The 21395-nt window shown below is 47.0% G+C and overlaps 1 protein-coding gene across 1 annotated transcript in view; it reads right to left on the reverse strand.

The window, feature by feature from the left end:
• LOC138261522 (lipopolysaccharide-induced tumor necrosis factor-alpha factor homolog) overlaps positions 1-21395 on the reverse strand; it is a 300767-nt gene that overhangs the window by 21895 nt on the left and 257477 nt on the right. Inside the window, exon 6 of the mRNA XM_069210532.1 lies at positions 9785-9920. Coding sequence (XP_069066633.1) covers positions 9809-9920 — 112 coding nt within the window. The 3' untranslated portion in view covers positions 9785-9808. The remainder of the gene's footprint in view (positions 1-9784; positions 9921-21395) is intronic.

Consider the following 21395-nt stretch of genomic DNA (forward strand, 5'->3'; position numbering starts at 1 on the left):
GCTTTTACATGCCGGAAGGAGCTTGAGGTATTTAACGCATCTGATAATTATCGGAAGCGTTAAACAACTTTATTCTCGTTATCCCGACCGGGGGTTTAACCACGGGTCGGAATAAAACGAGCAACTCTTCATAATCAGGCCCATAGTGTACATAGTACATATCACCCAAGCAGTGTTTACCAAACTTTGGTTTGTTTGTGGTGAGGAGCATTTCAGTCAAAGCTTTCTTCTCACTCACTAGATGATAAACTGGTTTGCCCCTTCTAACCTATTGGTTGCCATCTGTGTCTCCAACACCTCTAAATGCACTCTAAATCATGCTCCTCTCGTGTCTGATGTTAGCAAAAGCACAGGGGACAAAACATTAGTCATCCCAGCACCGGTCCTGTGAAACAATATTCGATCTGAGCATTGATCAATAACTGACCATCTGTGCGTCAGGAATCATATGTACACACATATGTTCCGTTTGTACTCTAACCTGTATTAAAACAGTCATCTGTGCATTAGGAATCATATGTACACAAATAATTTCCGTTTGTACTCTTACCTTTATTGAAATAGTCACAATGAACGTTGAATCCTCACCCACATAATGTGTCGTTCTTCATGATGGACTGTGTCCAGCTAGAACTGGGTAATTAGCTGTGTACGCTTGAGGGAAATAGTCCTGTCTTTCCATTGAGATCACTTGTCATTGCTGTCCTTATTTACACAAGTGTCACTGTCTCCGAGGAGGAGTCCAGTTATCCTGCCTGTCCTCACTGATATCTTTGTCACCGAGAGACCTCTTCTAAAGTAGTAGAATGGCGGCCAAGTGAAAGTTTTCATGTGCACAGTAATCAAACAAACTGTGAACTACGTTGTAGGAAAGTACCATCTTGCCTGGCATATTACCCCCATATTTCACTGTATATATTTTGGTTTAGTTGTATGTGTCACTGGGACCCTGCCAGCCAGGGCCCCAGTGCTCATAAGTGTGCCCTGTATGTGTTCCCTGTGTGTTGACTAACTGTCTCACTGAGGCTCTGCTAACCAGAACCGCAGTGGTTATGCTCTCTCTTTGCTTTCCAAATTGTCACTAACAGGCTAGTGACCAATTTCACCAATTCACATTGGCATACTGGAACACCCTTATCATTCCCTAGTATATGGTACTGAGGTACCCAGGGTATTGGGGTTCCATGAGCTCCCTATGGGCTGCAGCATTTCTTTTGCCACCCATAGGGAGCTCTGACAATTCTTACACACGCCTGCCACTGCAGCCTGAGTGAAATAACGTCCACGTTATTTCACAGCCATTTACCACTGCACTTAAGTAACTTATAAGTCACCTATATGTCTAACCTTTACCTGGTAAAGGTTGGGTGCTAAGTTACTTAGTGTGTGGGCACCCTGGCACTAGCCAAGGTGCCCCCACATTGTTCAGGGCAAATTCCCCAGACTTTGTGAGTGCGGGGACACCGTTACACGTGTGCACTATACATAGGTCACTACCTATGTATAGCGTCACAATGGTAACTCCGAACATGGCCATGTAACATGTCAAAGATCATGGAATTGTCACCCCAATGCCATTCTGGCTTTGGGGAGACAATTCCATGATCCCCCGAGTCTCTAGCACAGACCCGGGTACTGCCAAACTACCTTTCCCGGGGTTTCACTGCAGCTGCTGCTGCTGCCAACCCCTCAGACAGGTTTCTGCCCTCCTGGGGTCCAGCCAGGCTTGGCCCAGGAAGGCAGAACAAAGGACTTCCTCAGAGAGAGGGTGTTACACCCACTCCCTTTGGAAAAAGGTGTCAGGGCTGGGGAGGAGTAGCCTCCCCCAGCCTCTGGAAATGCTTTGATGGGCACAGATGGTGCCCATCTCTGCATAAGCCAGTCTACACCGGTTCAGGGATTCCCCCAGCCCTGCTCTGGTGCGAAACTGGACAAAGGAAAGGGGAGTGACCACTCCTCTGACCTGCACCTCCCCTGGGAGGTGCCCAGAGCTCCTCTAGTGTGCTCCAGACCTCTGCCATCTTGGAAACAGAGGTGCTGCTGGCACACTGGACTGCTCTGAGTGGCCAGTGCCAGCAGGTGACGTCAGAGACTCATTCTGATAGGCTCTTACCTGGGTTGGTAGCATATCCTCCTTCCTAAGTAGCCAAACCTCCTTTTCTGGCTATTTAGGGTTTCTGCTTTGGGGAATTCTTTAGATAACGAATGCAAGAGCTCATCAGAGTTCCTCTGTATCTCTCTCTTCACCTTCTGCCAAGGAATCGACCGCTGACTGCTCTGGACGCCCGCAAAACCGCAACAAAGTAGCAAAGACGACTACTGCAACCTTGTATCGCTGATCCGGCCGCCTTCTCGACTGTTTTCCTGGTGGTGCATGCTGTGGGGGTAGTCTGCCTCCTCTCTGCACTAGAAGCACCGAAGAAATCTCCCGTGGGTCAACGGAATCTTCCCCCTGCAACCGCAGGCACCAAAAAACTGCATCACCGGTCCTCTGGGTCCCCTCTCAGCACGACGAGCGTGGTCCCTGGAACTCAGCAACTCTGTCCAAGTGACTCCCACAGTCCAGTGACTCTTCAGTCCAAGTATGGTGGAGGTAAGTCCTTGCCTCACCACGCTAGACTACATTGCTGGGTACCGCGTGATTTGCAGCTGTTCCGGCTCCTGTGCACTCTTCCAGGATTTCCTTTGTACACAGCCAAGCCTGGGACCCGACACTCTAACCTGCAGTGCCCAACCTCCTGAGTTGTCCTCCGGCGTCGTGGGACCTTCTTTTGTGACTTTGGGTGAGCTCCGGTTCACTCTTCTTCGTAGTGCCTGTTCCGGCAATTCTGTGGGTGCTGCTTGCTTCTGAGAGGGCTCCTTGTCTTGCTGGGCGCCTCCTCTGTCTCCTAACGCAATTGGCGACATCTGGTCCCTCCTGGGCCACAGCAGCATCCAAAAAACCCGAACCGCGACCCTTGCAGCTAGCAAGGCTTGTTTGCGGTCTTTCTGCGTGGGAACACCTGTGCAAGCTTCTTCACGACGTGGGACATCCATCCTCCAAAGGGGAAGTTCCTAGTCCTCTTCGTTCTTGCAGAATCCAGTGGCAGCTTCTTTGCATCCTCAGCTGGCATTTCCTTGGCATCTGCCCAATCTCGACTTTGTCGCGACACTTGGACTTGGTCCCCTTGTTCCACAGGTACTCTCGTCCGGAAATCCACCTTTGTTGCATTGCTGGTGTTGGTCTTCCTTGCAGAATTCCCCTATCACGACTTCTGTGCTCTCTGGGGAACTTAGGTGCACTTTACACCTACATTTCAGGGTCTTGGGGTGGGCTATTTTTCTAACCCTCACTGTTTTCTTACAGTCCCAGCGACCCTCTACAAGCTCACATAGGCTTGGGGTCCATTCGTGGTTCGCATTCCACTTCTAGAGTGTATGGTTTGTGTTGCCCCTATACCTATGTGCTCTCATTACAATCTATTGTGACTGTACATTGCTTGCATTGCTTTCTATTTCTCCCTCTAAATCTGGTTGCCTATGACTTTGCACACCCACAATCAGCATACAGGTGCCCCCATGTAAGTCCCTACTATATGGTACTTAGGTACCCAGGGCATTGGGGCACTAGGGCTGCAGCATGTATTGTGCCACCCTTGGGAGCCCACGCAAAATGTGTCTGCAGTCCTGTCACTGCAGCCTGCATGAAAAGAGGCATGCACCTTTTCCCTACAAGTCACTTTACCAAGTCAATGTAGGTCACCCCTATGGTTGACCCTCCTAGCCCAGAGGGCATGGTGCAGGTATCTGTTTTTGAGGGCACTCATGCATGAGCAGAGATGCCCCTACAAGCTCCAGTTCCATTGCACTGGACTTCGTAAGTGCGGGGAAGTCATTTTACCTGCGTACTGGACACAGGTCACTCACTACCTATTCCCAGCTACATTCATGGTAATTCTGAACCTGGTCATGTTTGGTATCAAACATGTCAGAATTATACCCCAATACTGTTGTCAGTATTGTTTTTTTTATTCCATGCACTCTGGGGGGCTCGTCAGAGGACCCCCACCAGTATTGCTCCTACCAGTCTTAAAGGGATTTGCAAGCAGCCCGCGCTGCTGCCACCCTCCAGACGGGTTTGTACCCTCTTGCTGCTTGACTAGCTTAAGCAGGAGAAGGCAGAACAAAGGATTTCCTTTGGGAGAGGGAGGCAACACCCTCTCCCCTTGGTAATAGGTGTGACTTGGCTTATGAGGGGCAGCCTCCCTAAGCCACTGGTACTCTCTGAGGGCACATTTGGTGTCCTCCTTGTATCAACCAGTTTGCACAAGTCCAGGGATTCCTGGTCAATGCTCTAGTGCAAAACTGGACAAAGGAAAGGGGAGTGACCACTCCCCTGTCCATCACCATCCCATTGGGTGGTGCCCAGAGTTCCTCTAAGTGGCCACTTGGTTCTGCCATCTTGAATCCAAGATGTGCAGAGGCCCCTGGGAACATCTGAGTGGCTAGGTCAGGTAGGTGACGCCACAGCCCCCTCCTGATAGGTAGTCACCCTTATAGGTGACCAATCCCACTTCCTGGGCTATTTAGAGTCTTTGTCTTGGGTAGCTCCTCAGGTTCGACATGCAAGATTCCAGCAGGACTCCTCTGCATCCTTAAACTCATCCTTAAACTCATCATCTGGTAAATGGAATTGCAACTGGAGTCTTCAGGAACCAACAGTCTGCAACTCCAGCGACGACTCCACTTTGCAAAACTGTTTCTTCGGCTCCTTCTAGCAACTGCAACATTTCCTTACATCTCCTAAGGTCAACAAGACTCCAGTCTGCACAAAGTAGGAAGAAATCTACCTTGGAATGAAGGAGTCACTCCCCTGCATCTGTGTGAGAGTGGGCCTCTATTTGTATGGTTAGTCTCCACTTTTTGCCTGATGTTGATGTGTCCTAGAAGTTGTAGTGCCCAGGGCTACGGCTAACCAGGTTCCCTGGGCCAGAGCTCTTTCCCTAAATCTGTTGTGGTGCTTGGCACAATTGGAGACACTCTTAAATATCACTGTAAGCCCCTAGTAAATGGGTACACCAGTACCCAGGGCATGGGGTGTTAGGGGTAGGCTCCTGAGGGCATCAGCACTGATTGTGCCACCCTCTAGGGCCCTGCACCCAGATGCACCCAGCACTGCCAGTGCAGGCTGTGTGTTCTGGGGCAAACCTACAAATATGCATTTGACATGGCACACTCCCTGTGTGCCCTGTCCACCCTACACTGCATGTGGTATGGGTTAGTCACCCCTCTAGCAGGTCTTACAGCCCGAAGAGAGGGTGCACCATACTATATGTGAGGGCATAGCTGCATGAGCAATATGCCCCCACTATGCCCTTGCCAAACCTAGGAAATAGCGAGTGAACAGAGCAGACATTTTAAATATATGTACTGGACACTGGTCTAACATGAGTTACCCAGCTACATGTTGGCCACTCTGTGCCCCGGGTTGTTTGGTATCAAACAGCTCAGGGAGATAAATCCAAACTGGTACCAGTATTAGATTTATTAAAAAATGTACCCAGCAGTCACCTTAGAGGTGCCCCCTGCAAAACTATCCTGGCATGATTACTGACTAGTTCCAGCCAGCCTACCACACTCTAACAGCAAATTCACAAACCTTGGGGTAGAGCCCTGTCTCTCTGGTTTGTAAAACAATTCCCTTCCTGGGTGGAGGGGCTAACACCCTCTCCCTCAGGACTGTGCACTTCCCTGGCAGTGAGCTTCAAAGGGCTACCACCCTTGAAACTTGACCCCCAGGCCTGTTGCTAGAAGCAGATGGCTTCCCCCTTTGCGAACCCCCACTTTTGGAGGGAGCAAAGGCGGAAAACCACACAAAGGGTAGGAGGAGTGGCCTCACCTAGCATGCACCACCCCTAGAGGCTTGCAGGCACAGTGGATCCTCTATTTAATTTTCCTCCATGTTGGATGGCAGGAAAATAGCCAATGAGGTTTAGGGTAGTGACCCTTCCCACAGGAAGTGGTCACTGTAGTGGGAGTAGCCACCCAAGGGTAAGTGTCCCATTGGACACTACCAGGTTCCCCCTAAAACACCCACTAAATTCAGTATTGAGTGGGCTCCCCTAGATCAAGAAGTTAGATTCATCAGGAAGAAAAGAAAACAGCACCAAAGAACTCAACAGGGCGAGAGCAGAGGACCTGCTGCACTAGAAGAGGCTCCAAGATCCCTACTTGCTGCACCAGAGTCCTGACAATCGTTACTGAGGAGGAGCTGACCAATGGACCGACCTCAAAAGATGCAAAGGACCTCCAGGCTTCGCAAATAGCCCGAGATCTCCCTCCTGAGTGGAAGCACCACTCAAGAATTAAAAGAAACCTACAAATGACCAGCAAACCTGTGAGGGTCACTTCACTGACTGGCCGATATCTCTGCAACTGGAAATTGCAGCCAGACCTGAGGATACACCAACAACAGCTCAGACAATTCCTACAAGTGTGCCAACTTTTGTGGCACTGCACCCTCCCGTGGCTGAGTTGTAGCAATACCTCAGGTACTGGTCAGTGCACGTCGGACACCAGCAATAACAGCTCACCCAGAGCTGCAACTGGACAAGGAAGAAGCCCCAGTCAAGGGACTTCAGGAACACCCTGGACCTCCCACTAGAGCACCTTCGTCATCCTGCAAGGCCCCAGGAAAAAGACTTACCTCCAGATCCAAAGGGTTTCAATGCGCACAGCTTCCGAGACCTCCAACTCGCCCTGCACCCAGCTACCCTGAGCCCTACATCACAGAACCTGCTGTGTGCCACGGGTATCTAACCTTTTGTGACCTCGACTGCCCAAGGTGACCCAAAGGCCCCACCTTTAAATCTGCAAACCAGCTCCATTTCCAGGTGGCCCCTCCAAGTGGCCCGGTGCCTGTGCCAAGAGACTTTCCAGCACTGCTTCCGCTGGAACCGGGAGCCGCCCGAGACTCTACAGCTGGCACGGAGCGTCCACCAACCTCATCAACCATCCTGCAAAAGAAGAGACTGGTAACTCTCCCGTGTGATTTTAAATGCATTTTTCTAGGTGGCCTTCCATTGATTGTTATGGTGCATAATTATGCACAAAAAGACTAACTTTATTAAAACTTTGAAAAATCATAATTCAAAAAGTATTTAAGGTATCTTGACCATTTTGGTCTTAAAAATTATATAACAGTCGGATGTATTGAGTGTATGGTGCATGATTGGATTTGTGAGTACAACAAATGCTTAGCACATCTCCTGGATTAGCCTAACTGCTCGACCAGCTACCTTAAAAATTGGAGCATTAGGTGTTCTAATTTTTACCTCTGGAAACCAACGTGCGGTTGCCTGGACCCTTGCACAGTGTGTTGGTTTTGCACACTACATAGAGGGCCAGCCTCCTACAATCTGCAGGAACCAACTGCAATGATGACCAGCTGCGTGGATCTGCTCTCCCACAGATCTGCGTGGATCCTGCATCACAGGTGGTAGTGTGGAGTGGTCCCCTTGATCCTCTATGCCAGCTGTCCAACTTGGGAGATGGTAAGCCCTTGTCTCTCTTTGCAGGACAGTACCCCTGTGCACTTTGACTCCTGCAGCTACCAAAGCCTGTTTGCTGCTCCTCCAAGTGATCTTCAGGCTTCCTGTAGCCCCGGCCCCCAGCACTTCTTTCTGCCAAGCACAGCCTCCTCTCTGCTGCTCTAACAACGTGGGACTCCTCTTCAGGTGTGCTGAGTGGGCTTCACTGCGACTGCTGTGCCTGCTGCCAGTGGGTTACCTGTGAGGGATGCTTCCTCTTCCGGTGACTCTGCTGACTGCTGAGGGTCATCCCGGTCTCATCTCCAAGGGTCAAGTCCCCTGGGCCTCGCTGGTCCTCTACAGCCGTGCAACACTTCTTTTCTGTCTTCTGCATTTGGTATGGCTTGTTCGTGGTCTTCTTGCAAGACTGTCCCACTGTAACCCGACAGCCGACATGGGATACCATCTGATCACTTCAGGGACACCTCTTTATCTCCTGTGCTACACAGCTGGTCTTCTTCGTACCTCATCGAACTGGTCCTGCATCCACAGAAGGGTGGGTAGTGACTCCTGCCACAACCAGACACTTCATCACGAACTGGACTTGGTCCCCTTCCTTTACAGGTCCTCGTCTGTCAGAACTCACCTCTGGCTTCTCCCAGTCTTGTTTGGGTCTTGCACAATCATTTTCCTAAGTCCTCCTGTTAGTTTTGGGGAAAACATGGTACTTACCTATGGCCTCCTGGTTGCTGGAGGGTCACTCTGGTACTCACCTCTTTGGGTTACTAGTTCCTCCAGCTCCCCTCTAACAATTCCACATCCTTGGATGGGGGACTGTATCTCACATTCCACCTTCTCTGTGTATGGTTTGGCCCTCCCCTAGGGCCCTTACTATTTTCTATTCCTTTCGAAAATACTCACTGCTTTTTATGCTCTTTACTGATTGATAATGTGTATATAATAGTGTGTTTACTTACCTTCAGTTGGGAGATTGTCTATTAGTATTTTAGTATTTGCGTTACCCTAATAAAGTGCCTTTATTCTTGTAACACTGTGTGGTTCTTTCATGTGTGATAGTGCTGTGTGGCTATAGTGGTATTGCATAAGCTTTGCATGTCTCCTAAATAAGTATTGGCTGCTCATCCACGGCTACCTCTAGAGAGCCCTGGCTTCCTAGACACTGCCTACACTTCACTATTAGAGGATACCTGGACCTGGTATAGGGTGATAACACCATAGGTGTCCACCACACACCAGGCCTGCTTCCTACAGGAACTACTTGGCGTTAGAGTACCAGGAACTATGGTGGGGTCATTCAAGGTCAGTAAAAGTTAGTTGGAAACTATAGAGTGAGTGGGGTAATAGATATGGGATCTGGAATCAACAGGTTTTCAGTTGCAGTTCCCTTGGAAATGCAGCAAGCAAGGGAGAACTGCAGACTGGTGGGAATTTGTGGAGTATCCTTTAGACTCAGTTGGGCCAGTGCCACAGAACAGCATTGGAGGTTCATGGTAGTAATAAGAAGTGTGTAGTCTAGCTGCCTTTGTGGCAATGGTCCAGGACAGAGGGATGGGCTCTGGCCAAACATTATTTTCCAAGGCATTCGACAGCTGCACACTTCATTAGATTTGAAGTAAATAGCAACATTTTACCAATATGAAAGGTAGTAATATCCTACCATTCTACCGGTGCAGTTTTTGGGCACTCCCATCAATCTAACACCTTGTTACAGACCATGCATACAAATATCGCTTCCCAAGCTCCCTTTATTGCAAAGCGAACTGAAATATAATACACACACCACAAGCAAATACCTCAAACTTCGGACTATACGTTGGCAGCATCACCAGCCCGTCATAAACTGCTCAGACTCACACAAGACACAAGGAATACCTGGAACATATTCACCGATCTACACGAAAACCCGGAGCCTTGCATAAGATGCACTTTCCAGACAACCACCGATATCACAGGGTCAGACCACTGGATCACACATACAAGTAACACAACATAACTCAACGAACAAGCACCAAGTGAGTGGCAGGAAATACAGCCAACAAATACATACCCACATACAATTCAAAGAAATCGAGCACAATTTGTGGATTACATATTCCTGGTTTGATCTTGTTGAGAACCATCCACTGAACAAAAATGCATTTGAAAAGTGTAGGGAGGCAGCATTCAAATGAATGATTTGTTCAGTAATTTGAAAGAAACATTACATAGCACTTCAGTCATCACTGCCCAATGCAACAGTGGATTTTATTGCTTACCTTAAAAGTATGATGTTTATCATTTCAATTACACAAACGTTTGTATTTGGAGACCAGGTGGTTGCAATTAGGACACCGATGATCTACATCCTGGCAGGAGTGAGAGCAAAAGGGTATGAGGCAGCAAGGCCAGATCCTGAAATGGAAAGGAAATCCTGAGTGAAAAACCTATAACACAATCATTCCATCGTTTTTAAGATTGTAGGTGTGATACATGAAGCCAGGTCAATCATATGCAAATCATTCCCGGAACTATCCAAAAAGAGTTTTAGAGCATGATTTAGAAAGCCACAAATCCTTCCAGAAAAGCCTAAAGCAACTCAATGTATTTCTCCCATCGCCTTGCCTACTTCGCAACATTAATGACATGATCTTGATCATAGTAGTATGATTTAATTTAAGGGAGAGAAGATAGGGCTCGATGTACTAAAAACGGGTTGCAAAAAACGAATCCCAATTTTCCACCACTATTTTTGTAACCAGTACAAAATTTTAATTTTATGAAGCGACCTCTATACTAATAGGTTGGGTCATAAAATTCCTATTCAGAGTGGGTCGTAATCTGACCTAACATGGACAATAATGGGGTAGGACACACATTGTGACTCACTTCAATTAGCAGCTACCCCTAGAAAAGTGGCCTGCTAAGGTCAGCAAACCACCATGTCTGTGATCACCTTTTAAGAAAGTAAGCGTTTCTTTTCAATGCAGAAGGTTTCCTTAAAGGAAACTGAACTCAATTTTAAAAAGTTTACTTTTTAGGGTTGAGCGCACAAGCGCTCTGCCCCTGTTATAATCTCGCTTTGGGCTTTTAACCACACTGGTGTCACGGCTGTCGCTTTCATTGGTTTGTTTGCTTGCCTTTTAAAACCGGCTTTTAGCCCTCCTCCAGTGCACCGGCATTGACACTTCCCTTTTGCGAAAGGCTTACCGCCCTAACTTGGGAGGTGGTAACTTTTCAGTGTTTGCCTCCAGATTACACTACATACCAAATCACAATGTTTAAGTGATGCCTACAACATGCACCTTCAAAACAACAATTCCGAATAGAGACATAAACCAAATTTAGCAGTTAGTAAAAGTTTACAGGCTCCTAAAATGCCATTAATAGATGGCTAAAAACGTTTGTGTGGTTGCAAACAGCAGTTCGAGACCATAAAAACGCTTAATACATCTGTTCGATAATAACATGCATTTTTATAAGGCACATGCTAATGCTATGCGCTGAATACTATTACTGTTGTATTTATTTTACAGAACTGAGAACCATGAAATTCGGGATCCAAAAGTGTAAATTGCAAGTTGCGTACAAATATCTACACAGGGCTTAAAAGTTAAGCTATTTTAGAAGCTCCGTGCTTTACATTAAGTAAATCAAGGCTGACTTGTCAACCACATCTTTGTTCAGCTACTTGCGTGTAATGCCAAAGTTGATGGAAATGCAAAAGTGAAGGTATTTATTGTAAATGAAATTGGTGTGGTTCCTCCTTTTACTTCTTATTGATTTTGAGGTGGTTTCATTTCTTGGGGAAAGGGCTGTGCTCCTATCGATAAAAGCAATAAGGATAGCAGGTTAATTTAGAGATTAATTGAAAAAAGTCCTCCAGGTCATTGCTGTCAGTAGCAGTGATGCTGGACGCACAGACACGGTATTCTTCTACATTATTCCTAAACTCCCCAATTTCCGATATAGTTTACAAAAGTGATTTCATCAGGAACCACCATTTATAGAGAGAGGACTGTCTCGTTTGCACCACGGCCTTTAAATGGGTGCAACTTTAATTGTGTGTACCGGTATAAGTAGGGACAGTTTGGCTGTAGTATGGTCCGTCTAGGTCTCCATTTTAGATTCACATTTTTAGCTTGATATCTTTTTCTAAAAGTTACTTTTCACATGGTTTCCTACTAACCCGCGAATGTGCTGGTCATGTATTTATTCCTGGCAGGCACTGTCACCCTGCAGTCTGCATATTCAGTCAAGGGATGCACAATGAGAATGCAATGCCTTTGTTTTCCTCTTCTGTGCTTGTTAGAAGGCAACGCATTTTTGCTAGACAAACCAAAGTGGCTATTATGCACCTCTGCACAGTGTATCTTTCTTGCATTTACCTTGGGCATGCAAGAGAGACCAAATGAAACAGTAGATCTGTTTCCACTCATTCCTTCAGAATCAGAGTGCCATGTGTGAAGTTACCAATAACATCTATGACCCTGTTCACATTAGGGGTTTCAATGTGGTATTGTGAGCTGGCTAAAACAAACCAACAATTACTGATTATATATGCAGACTAAGGGCTTCAATAGGAGGCTGGCGATCTTGAGACTGCCAGCCTCATGTGGCAGTCAGACCGCCGCACTGCAGGTGGTCTGACTGCCACACTACGACCCTGGCGATTGGACTGCCAGGGGAACCGCTGTCCCCACCAGGAACATGGTTTCCAACAGGCAGACCGCAGTCTGGCTCATGGTCACCCAAGGCGGCGAAGATTTTGGCGCCACCATACTGATTACGAGTCCCCTTTCCAACAGCCTTTTCTGGGCAGTTCAACCACGATGAAAAGGCTGGCAGAAAGGAAGTACGGGGGCCACAGGGCGTCCCCTGCACTGCCCACTACACTGTTGTGGGCAGTACCCAGCAAATTTGGAATGTACACTGTCTGCTTTGCAGACAGTGCACATTCTGAGGGTCCTCTTGTGCTATGGCATTGGCCTCAGCTCCTTTAAGGGAGCTGAGACCAATACTGTAGCACTGTTCCCACCAGTCAGACTGGTGGAAACATCATAATACGATGTTCTTGCTGGTGACCCCGATGGGAACATTATTATATGACGAGAGGTCAGGCTGCCGGGTTGACAACAGTCTCATCCCCGCAAGTTTGGTGATCAGCTCATCCGAACATCAAACTTGTAATGAGGGCCTAAGTCTCTATATTCAAAGTTCTTGTTGTTATATACATGGTCCTACTAACCTTGTAGGAACTGTATAACACACCCTACTACAGATACTGCCCACACTAAATTTGCTGCCTGCATTAGTGAAAGGCAGAGAGGCTGTTTAAAGCAGCAGCTCTGTCAGTAACTGCACCTGCCTACAGGGGAGTGACGGTGCGGTCCATTGGGCCCCCTTCACACCCTATTAGAGAATGCCCTTTGGATGATTCAAGTAATAAGGCTCCATGTGTCCCTTGAGTGCAGAGCCTTCTAATGACATCCCACAAACTGGCTACAGTATAAAGCTTGCTATTTTACTGCATCATTTACTATTGTTGTGCCTTCTCCTTAACACATAGTGCAGACACAGAACTTCTTAACTGCTCAGGAATCAATGCACAATGTGCTCTTTTTACATACATATAAGGTGTGGCTATGTACATATCTGTAAAATCATCTTCCAAATACAGGGAATTTCCAGTAAATGATGGAAAACTTAAGGAGTGTAGGAAACAGTGCAAAAAAGTGAAGCAAATTTGGAGCAAAAGTGGAGGAAAACGGAGATGAAAAAGTCAAAAGTGAAGGTTATGTTTAATACACATTCAAGTGGAGTCAGGGAAACTTTAAAAATAAAGGAAATTATTTACACTTTAAAAAAAAACAGTTTTACTTTCTTTCACCTACTTCAATTTGATAGCTACAGTGGCTCCATCACAATGTGAGTACAGAGGCAGTAAAATCACTCAGGGCCTGATTTAGGTGGTTTCTTTCAATGTACAAAACGTTTGATGTCCTGCTGCCTTCAGTTTTAACAACTGCCCACCAAACGTTTAGCATTTTTTCTTTTTTTAAAAAACAAGCTCCAAAAGCGGGAATTTGTTTCTGAAAACAAAAACTATTGGCCTAACACCCTGCACACCCTGGGAGCTTTCTCCCAGGGTATGGAGAAACATTACTTTTTTCTGGCACTCATTGCCAGGCTTTTCTTGGCAATGATGGACAAGAAAAGGGCATTAGATCTTCCACCCTAAATAGGGCAGGCAGCGTAGTATCTTAATTCTGACAGCTCATTTTCCTTCAGGCTGATGGAGGAAGTTTTGCATAAACTGAGCTAAATCCATCTTTGTAGTGGGGAAAACTTAAGATGTGCCCATCTCTAAATGAAGCAGGTGGGGTATTGTGCTGTGTTTTCAACAGAGTATCCTGACTGTCAAGCTCTAGTTTGGGCACTAAATATTGCAAGAAAATTGCATTGATGGATTTTAAGTGAAGTGGGACACAAGTGGAATGTAAAACGGAGCCTAGGCACCTTTTTGGCACTGGATGCATTAGAAACTCACCATATACTCACCTTATAATTTTACAGAGATGTGGTGATTCCTTTGATTTAAATCATTTAGAAAGGATGGGGCAGAAAGCATTAAATACAGTCTTTCGACCTGACATGGATTTGTATAATCCATGATGATACAACCTTGTCACTTATTTTCTTTTCACTGTGATAACTGTATGGTTCTAGGTGCCTGTATCAAGCCTAGCAAAACATGTATAATTCTCTCCAGGCACATATCTGCATTAAGAAAAGCTTACAAAGTGAACTATAATAACATAGTTCTGTCTTCTAATAACATAAACATTGTTTTAGAATTACACCCAAACTTATTCAGACTTCTCTTTTCACTTGTGCCATCCCACCTATCTTTACGTTCTGTGAAACATAGGGCCTGATTCTAACTTTGGAGGACGGTGTTAAACCGTCCCAAAAGTGGCGGATATACCACCTACCGTATTACGAGTCCATTATATCCTATGGAACTCGTAATACGGTAGGTGGTATATCCACCACTTTTGGGACGGTTTAACACCGTCCTCCAAAGTTAGAATCAGGCCCATAGTCTTCTTTTTTAAAGTTGAGCCTGCATGCGTTAGCACATGCATCTTGCTTGCAAGACACTATTGTTAATAAAAAGGGCTTGGAGCTCACCCGTTTTTTACCATTTGTTGGCATCAGTGGCCTTCTTCTTTGCAGCCTTCTGAATGACCAGCTCAGGGCAAACCTCACTTCCGTTCCATACAGTTCAGCATGGACAAAGCAAAGATTAATTCAACTCAAACTGTGCCTGTCTGCTGCACCCAATGTGACTGAGGTATTATTTCTCCTCCCTCCCACTCGCCGTGCATGCTGCTCACTCCATAGTGTTTTTCTGGTTTCCATTCTTGTTACTTGCCCGTCCTCTCTCACCAATCTTTCCATCCTCCTGTCTCAGGCATGGAGGGAGGTGCAGGCCCCCTTTTGCCAGGCTGCTGGTTATTTAATTGCACTTAGTATTCCATCTCTGCTACTCTGATCATGTTCGAACTTCTTTTTCACAACAACCAGTCTGTTTATTCAATGTTAGCATGTCTGCCGTCACCCAGTGTCTGCTGTCCTCAGAAAACAAAAACTGTAAAGTTCTTACTCTAAGTTTAACTCGAGCAAGGTTACGGTTGACTAGTGTTGCCTTTGTTGAGCTGGCTATAATGCCTCAGGGCGCCCAACTAACATCTGTATGCTATGCATTCAGATGATTCGAGTGCAGTGTGCATGTTGACAACACTGCCCACGTCTGGAGCCCACTGCAGTGCTTGCCACAGGTGAGACGTAAGGGGTTCAACATAATTTATGTTTCTTTCCCAGGAAGTCTGTGCACCCGGGACCATCCAAGCTGAGGTAACTTTGAGAAAGTAGCCTCTTTCTAGCCTTGTCCCCCAGCCCTGCTCTGGCGCGAAACTGGACAAAGGAAAGGGGAGTGACCACTCCCCTGACCTGCACCACCCAGTGGAGGTGCCCAGAGCTCCTCCAGTGTGCTACAGACCTCTGCCATCCTGGACTGCTCTGGGTGGCCAGTGCCATCAGGTGACGTCAGAGACTCCTGATAGGCTCTTACTGGTGTTACTAGCCTATCCTCCTTCCTAGGTAGCCAAACCTCCTTTTCTGGCTATTTAGGGTCTCTGCTTTGGGGAATTCTTCAGATAACAAATGCAAGTGCTCATCCGAGTTCCTCTGCATCTCTCTCTTCACCTTCTACCAAAGGATCGACCGCTGACTGCTCAGAACACCTGCAAAACCACAACAAAGTAGCAAAGACAACTTCTGCAACCTTGTATCGATTCATCCTGCTGGCTTTCTCACCTGTTTCCTGGTGGTGCATGCTCTGGGGGTAGCCTGCCTCCTTCTTGCACCTGGAGCTCTGAAGAAATCTCCCGTGGGTCAATGGAATCTTCCCCCTGCAACCGCAGGCAACAAAAGACTGCATCACCGGTCCTCTGGGTCCCCTCTCAGCACGACGAGCGTGGTCCCTGGAACTCAGCAACTCTGTCCAAGTGACTCCCACAGTCCAGTGACTCTTCAGTCCAAGTTTGGTGGAGGTAAGTCCTTGCCTCCCCACGCTAGACTGCATTGCTGGGTACTGCGTGATTTGCAGCTGCTCCGGCTCCTGTGCACTCTTCCAGGATTTCCTTCATGCACAGCCAAGCCTGGGTCCCCGACACTCTAACCTGCAGTGCACAACCTTCTGAGTTGTCCTCCGGCGTCGTGGGACTCCCTTTTTTGACTTCGGGTGGACTCCGATTCACTCCTCTTCCAAGTGCCTGTTACGGTACTTCTGCGGGTGCTGCCTGCTTCTGTGAGGGCTCCCTGACTTGCTGGACGCCCCCTCTGTCTCCTCATCCAAGTGGCGACATCCTGGTCCCTCCTGGGCCACAGCAGCATCCAAAAACCCTAACCTCAACTCTTGCAGCTAGCAAGGTTTGTTTGCTGTCCTTCTGCGTGGGAACACCTCTGCAAGCTTCTTCACGACGTGGGACATCCATCCTCCAAAGGGGAAGTTTCTAGCTCTCTTCGTTCTTGCGGAATCCACAGCTTCTACCATCCGGTGGCAGTTTCTTTGCACCCTCAACTGGTATTTCCTGGGCATCTGCCCACTCTCGACATTGTCGCAACTCTTGGACTTGGTCCCCTTGTTTCACAGGTACTCAGGTCCGGAAATCCACTTTGGTTGCTTTGCTGGTGTTGGTCTTCCTTGCAGAAACCCCTATCACGACTTCTGTGCTCTCTGGGGGTTATAGGTGCACTTTACACCTACTTTTCAGGGTCTTGGGGTGGGCTATTTTTCTAACCCTCACTGTTTTCTTACAGTCCCAGCGACCCTCTACAAGCTCACATAGGTTTGGGGTCCATTCGTGGTTCGCATTCCACTTTTGGAGTATATGGTTTGTGTTGCCCCTATACCTATGTGTTCCTATTGCAATCTACTGTAAATTTACATTGCTTGCATTACTTCCTTTTGCTATTACTGCATATTTTTGGTATTGTGTACATATATCTTGTGTATATTTGGCATCCTCATACTGAGGGTACTCACTGAGATACTTTTGGCATATTGTCATAAAAATAAAGTACCTTTATTTTTAGTATATCTGTGTATTGTGTTTTTTATGATATTGTGCATATGACACCAGTGGTATATTGGGAGCTTTGCATGTCTCCTAGTTCAGCCTAAGCTGCTCTGCTATAGCTACCTTCTATCAGCCTAAGCTGCTAGAAACACCTCTTCTACACTAATAAGGGATACCTGGACCTGGTACAGAGTGTAAGTACCCCTTGGTACCCACTACAAGCCAGGCCAGCCTCCTACAGTAATGCACTGAGACTCACAGGCACTTCCTCGTCAAAAGGGACATGTTTATGAGCGCTTTGCAAAATAACATCGTAGATGAGTTTTACACATATTTAGGGGTTAAGAGCAAAACCTCAGCATCACTCAGCACTAGCACAGCCTCACCTCTGCATCAGCGCAGCACCATCTCAGCACCACCACCACAGCATCAGCGCAGCACCACTTCAGCATTGCCTGGGCATCACTCAGCACCACCTCAGCATCAGAGCAGTAGCACTTCAGCATCACATCAGCATTACTCAGTACTGCCCCAGAACCGCTCAACACCACAACAGCATCACTCAGCACCACCTCAGCAAGCAAGCATCACTTTGAACCAGCACTCCACCACTTCAGCATCACTCAACGTCACCCCGCACCACTATTGCACCAACACAGCACCACCTCTGCACGAGCACAGCATCACCTCAGCATTGCTGCACCATTATGTAGCACAGCATCAGTGTATCCCCAGGTCAGCACTAACTCATCACTAGCTCAGCACCAACTCATCATCACCCACCACCTGTGCAGCACCACCTCAGCATCATTCAGCACCAGATCAGCATCAACGCACCACCACCTCAGCACAAACTCAGCCCCAGCGCAACACCACCTTTGGACCACCTTAACACCACCACCTCAACATCAGTGCAGCACCACATCAGCATCAATCAGCATCACTCAGCACCACCTCTGCATTCCTCAGTGCTACCTGAGCAAACCTCACCACCACCTACGCACCAGAACACTACCACCTCAGCACACCCTCAGCATCACTCATCACCACCTTATCACCAGTGAACCACCACCTCTGTACCATTGCACCACTATCTCATTATCACTCAGAACCACCTCAGCACCAGTGCACCACCACTTCAGCACCAGTACAGCAACATCTTAGCACCAATTCAGTGCCATCTCAGCATTAGTGCAGTACCACTACCTAAACACCAGTGCTGCACCATGTCAGCATCACCCAGCACCACTTCAGCACCAACCCAGCACTGGTGCACCACCTCAGAATCACTCAGTACCACCACATCACCACCTCAGCACCAGAGCCACATCATCTCAGCATCAGTCAGCACCACCACCTCAGCACCATCACAGCACCAACTCAGCAATAATGCACCACCACTTCAGCACCACCTCGGCAACAGCGCAGCACCATTTCAGGACCACCTCAGCACCAGTGCAGCATTAGTGCAGAACATCCTCAGCATTAGTGGACCACCATCTCAGGGCCAACTCAAAACCAGTGCAACACCTGAGCACCACACCAGCACTACCTCAGCACCTGTGCAGTACCACCTCAGTATCAGCGCAGCAGCACCTCAGCATCAGCGCTGCACTACCTCTGCATCAACCCAGCATTACTGCAGCACCACTTCAGCACCAACACACCATCACCTTAGCACCAGCACAACACTAGTACACAACCTCTGCACCAACAGAAGACAATCTCAGCACCATCACAGAACCATCCTAGCATCAGTCAACACCAATGCAGTACCATCACATCACCACCTCAGCATCAGTGCAGCACCGTCTCAGCACCAGCAAAGGAAAATGCAAGGCCCCCCTCAGCACCAGTGCAGCACCACCTTAGCACCAGTGAAGCACTACCCCAGCACCTGTTCAGTACCACTTCAGCACCACCACCTCAGCACCAGTGTAGCACCACCACATCAGCACACCAACACTTCAGCAACACTCACCATCACACAGAATCCCCTCAAGAAGCGGCAATTCCAGCCCCCAGGTTGTGAAGGCTCTCATTTCAAATTATTGCCTCAACCATAATACGTTTCACAGGGGAGTCACAACGTTCTTAACAGAGGAAATATTTTGAGATTATTAAAAGAAATTCCAGAGCTTAGCACACTTACTTCAGCTGAATTAACTGTAGAAGAATTCCTTCCAGCCATGGGTAACAACTAATTAGAAGCCACTTTAACAATTTTGGAAATCAACAGAAATAGTAGACCTTATTCTTTCCTTTATCTTACTCTTTGAGAATTGAGGGATAGCTTAGCCGGTTAGATATCCACTTCCGCTTTCGAGTCATAATGCCTCCCCATCATTAGTCAAGCAGACCATATTGATCCTTAGGGGTGCACAAAGCACCTTTTTTGTCCAGCCAGGAACTCAAAGTACTAACCAATCACACAAATCATCTGCTGATTATCAATGGGATTAGCTTCCTCAGGCCTTGAATGCTCCACATTTTGCAAAAGCAGTGTTTCCACCTGAAGTATGTCCCGAACAGAAATTGTTGAGGCTTTTATCTTGGAATATAGCAGGCACAAAATCATTGTTGGAAAATGGTCTCTCACCTAAAGCCTGGCACCATATGGACATAATTGCCCTCCAGGAAACCTGGTAACAACAGAATCTTCTGTTGTCAGGCTTTATGTGACATCAAATAAAGGTAGTCAAACACAAGCTATATGGCAGGCATAGTGGGGGACTAGCAGATTATTTTTTGCTAGATCTAAAGATGGACAAAGAGGAGCTCCCGCAAGAGACTTGGACTGCCAAATAGTAAAACGTAGTAATTGGGCCTCAAATGAGAGACCACGATTATTGATGGTTAGCTCATACATTCATCCTAGTTCTCTTCCTAAGCAAGATGCAATAAAAAGGTTACTGGCAATTAATACAAATTACCGCCAACTCCACCCAGACTGGGATATTATCTTGACTGGTGATTTTAATTCAAACCTAATTCAGGCCCAAGAGGATCATGAAATATTAACGGCTGACAAGTCATGCTGAAATGTTCCGACACAGATGACACTGAATGTTAAACGGCGTGACCAGCAGCGTGACCAGCAGGGAGAACACCTACTAACTTCTTTGTACTATCTTAAACTGGGGGCCCTAAAAGGAAGATTTCTAAGTGATTCTCTACCAAGCTACACATATTACGGCTCAAAATCGCGGTCTATCATGGACTATACCTTAGTCACATTACCTTTGATCCCGTTAGCACGGCAATTCGAAATGAACTATAGTACATGCAGTGGTCATTCGTGTCAAATACTCAGTTTAGGGTCCTCTCAACCTGTTCACTAGAAACAACAAATTTAAAGAGACTACATTGGTCATCGGATACAGTAGCCTTAGCATCATCTGCCATGTTGATTATGCAGGAAAGCCTAAACATTCATGTTCATATACTGGAAGACTGGGAAAACTTTGGGAAGAAAATGTTCGACCAGTATTCACCCCTATTCAATCTTGGCCTTTCAGTCATTCCAGTCAAACTGCCCGAGCCCATCAATCGAAACTAAGCGATTTTTTCAAGAAAGTCCAAGGGAAGCTGGAAAGATGTCTGGAGGCATGCCCAGGAAATCAACATCTTTGGGAACAACTGAAGAGTGCTAAAAAGAAATGCAAAAGGCAAATATGGAAAGAAAAAGCTTAAGGTAGGAGACCCTTCTGGGCAAAGATAATATATGCTGCAAAAGAGAAAAATCCCAGGAAATTATGGGAGATCATCAATCATTTGAACACCGGATAAAATTTATCAAATATTTCTGAGAATGTCTGGATGAATTATCTTAAGACAATTTTTTCAATAAATCACCACACTAGTGAAAACAGCATTCCAGCAACATTGTGGTCAGCAACCTTGGGACATAATCTCCAATTCCCGGTGACCAATGAAGAGGCTGTTGATCTAACTATGTCTTCTGACAGCAGATATAAAGTCCTCCTTAAGGTCCATCGAGAAGGGGCTCCCGGGCTAAGCAGCCTACCTCAAGCCATTTTCAAGGAAGAAGCAATCTTTTGGTCCAAGGTGCTAAATTCCCTGTATCAGGAAGTCAGACTGGGAGGGGTAATCCCCGAGAGCTGGCGAAGCTCCATAATCAACCCGATTTACAAGAGTGGGGACAGGGATAGCCCAGCCAATTACAGGTTAATCACCATTCTTGACAAAGAAGCAAAAAACACCACCTCTTCTCTTCTTGCTG

Source organism: Pleurodeles waltl, chromosome 10 (genome assembly GCF_031143425.1).
Source record: "Pleurodeles waltl isolate 20211129_DDA chromosome 10, aPleWal1.hap1.20221129, whole genome shotgun sequence".
In the NCBI taxonomy this organism is placed as follows: Eukaryota; Metazoa; Chordata; class Amphibia; order Caudata; family Salamandridae; genus Pleurodeles; species Pleurodeles waltl.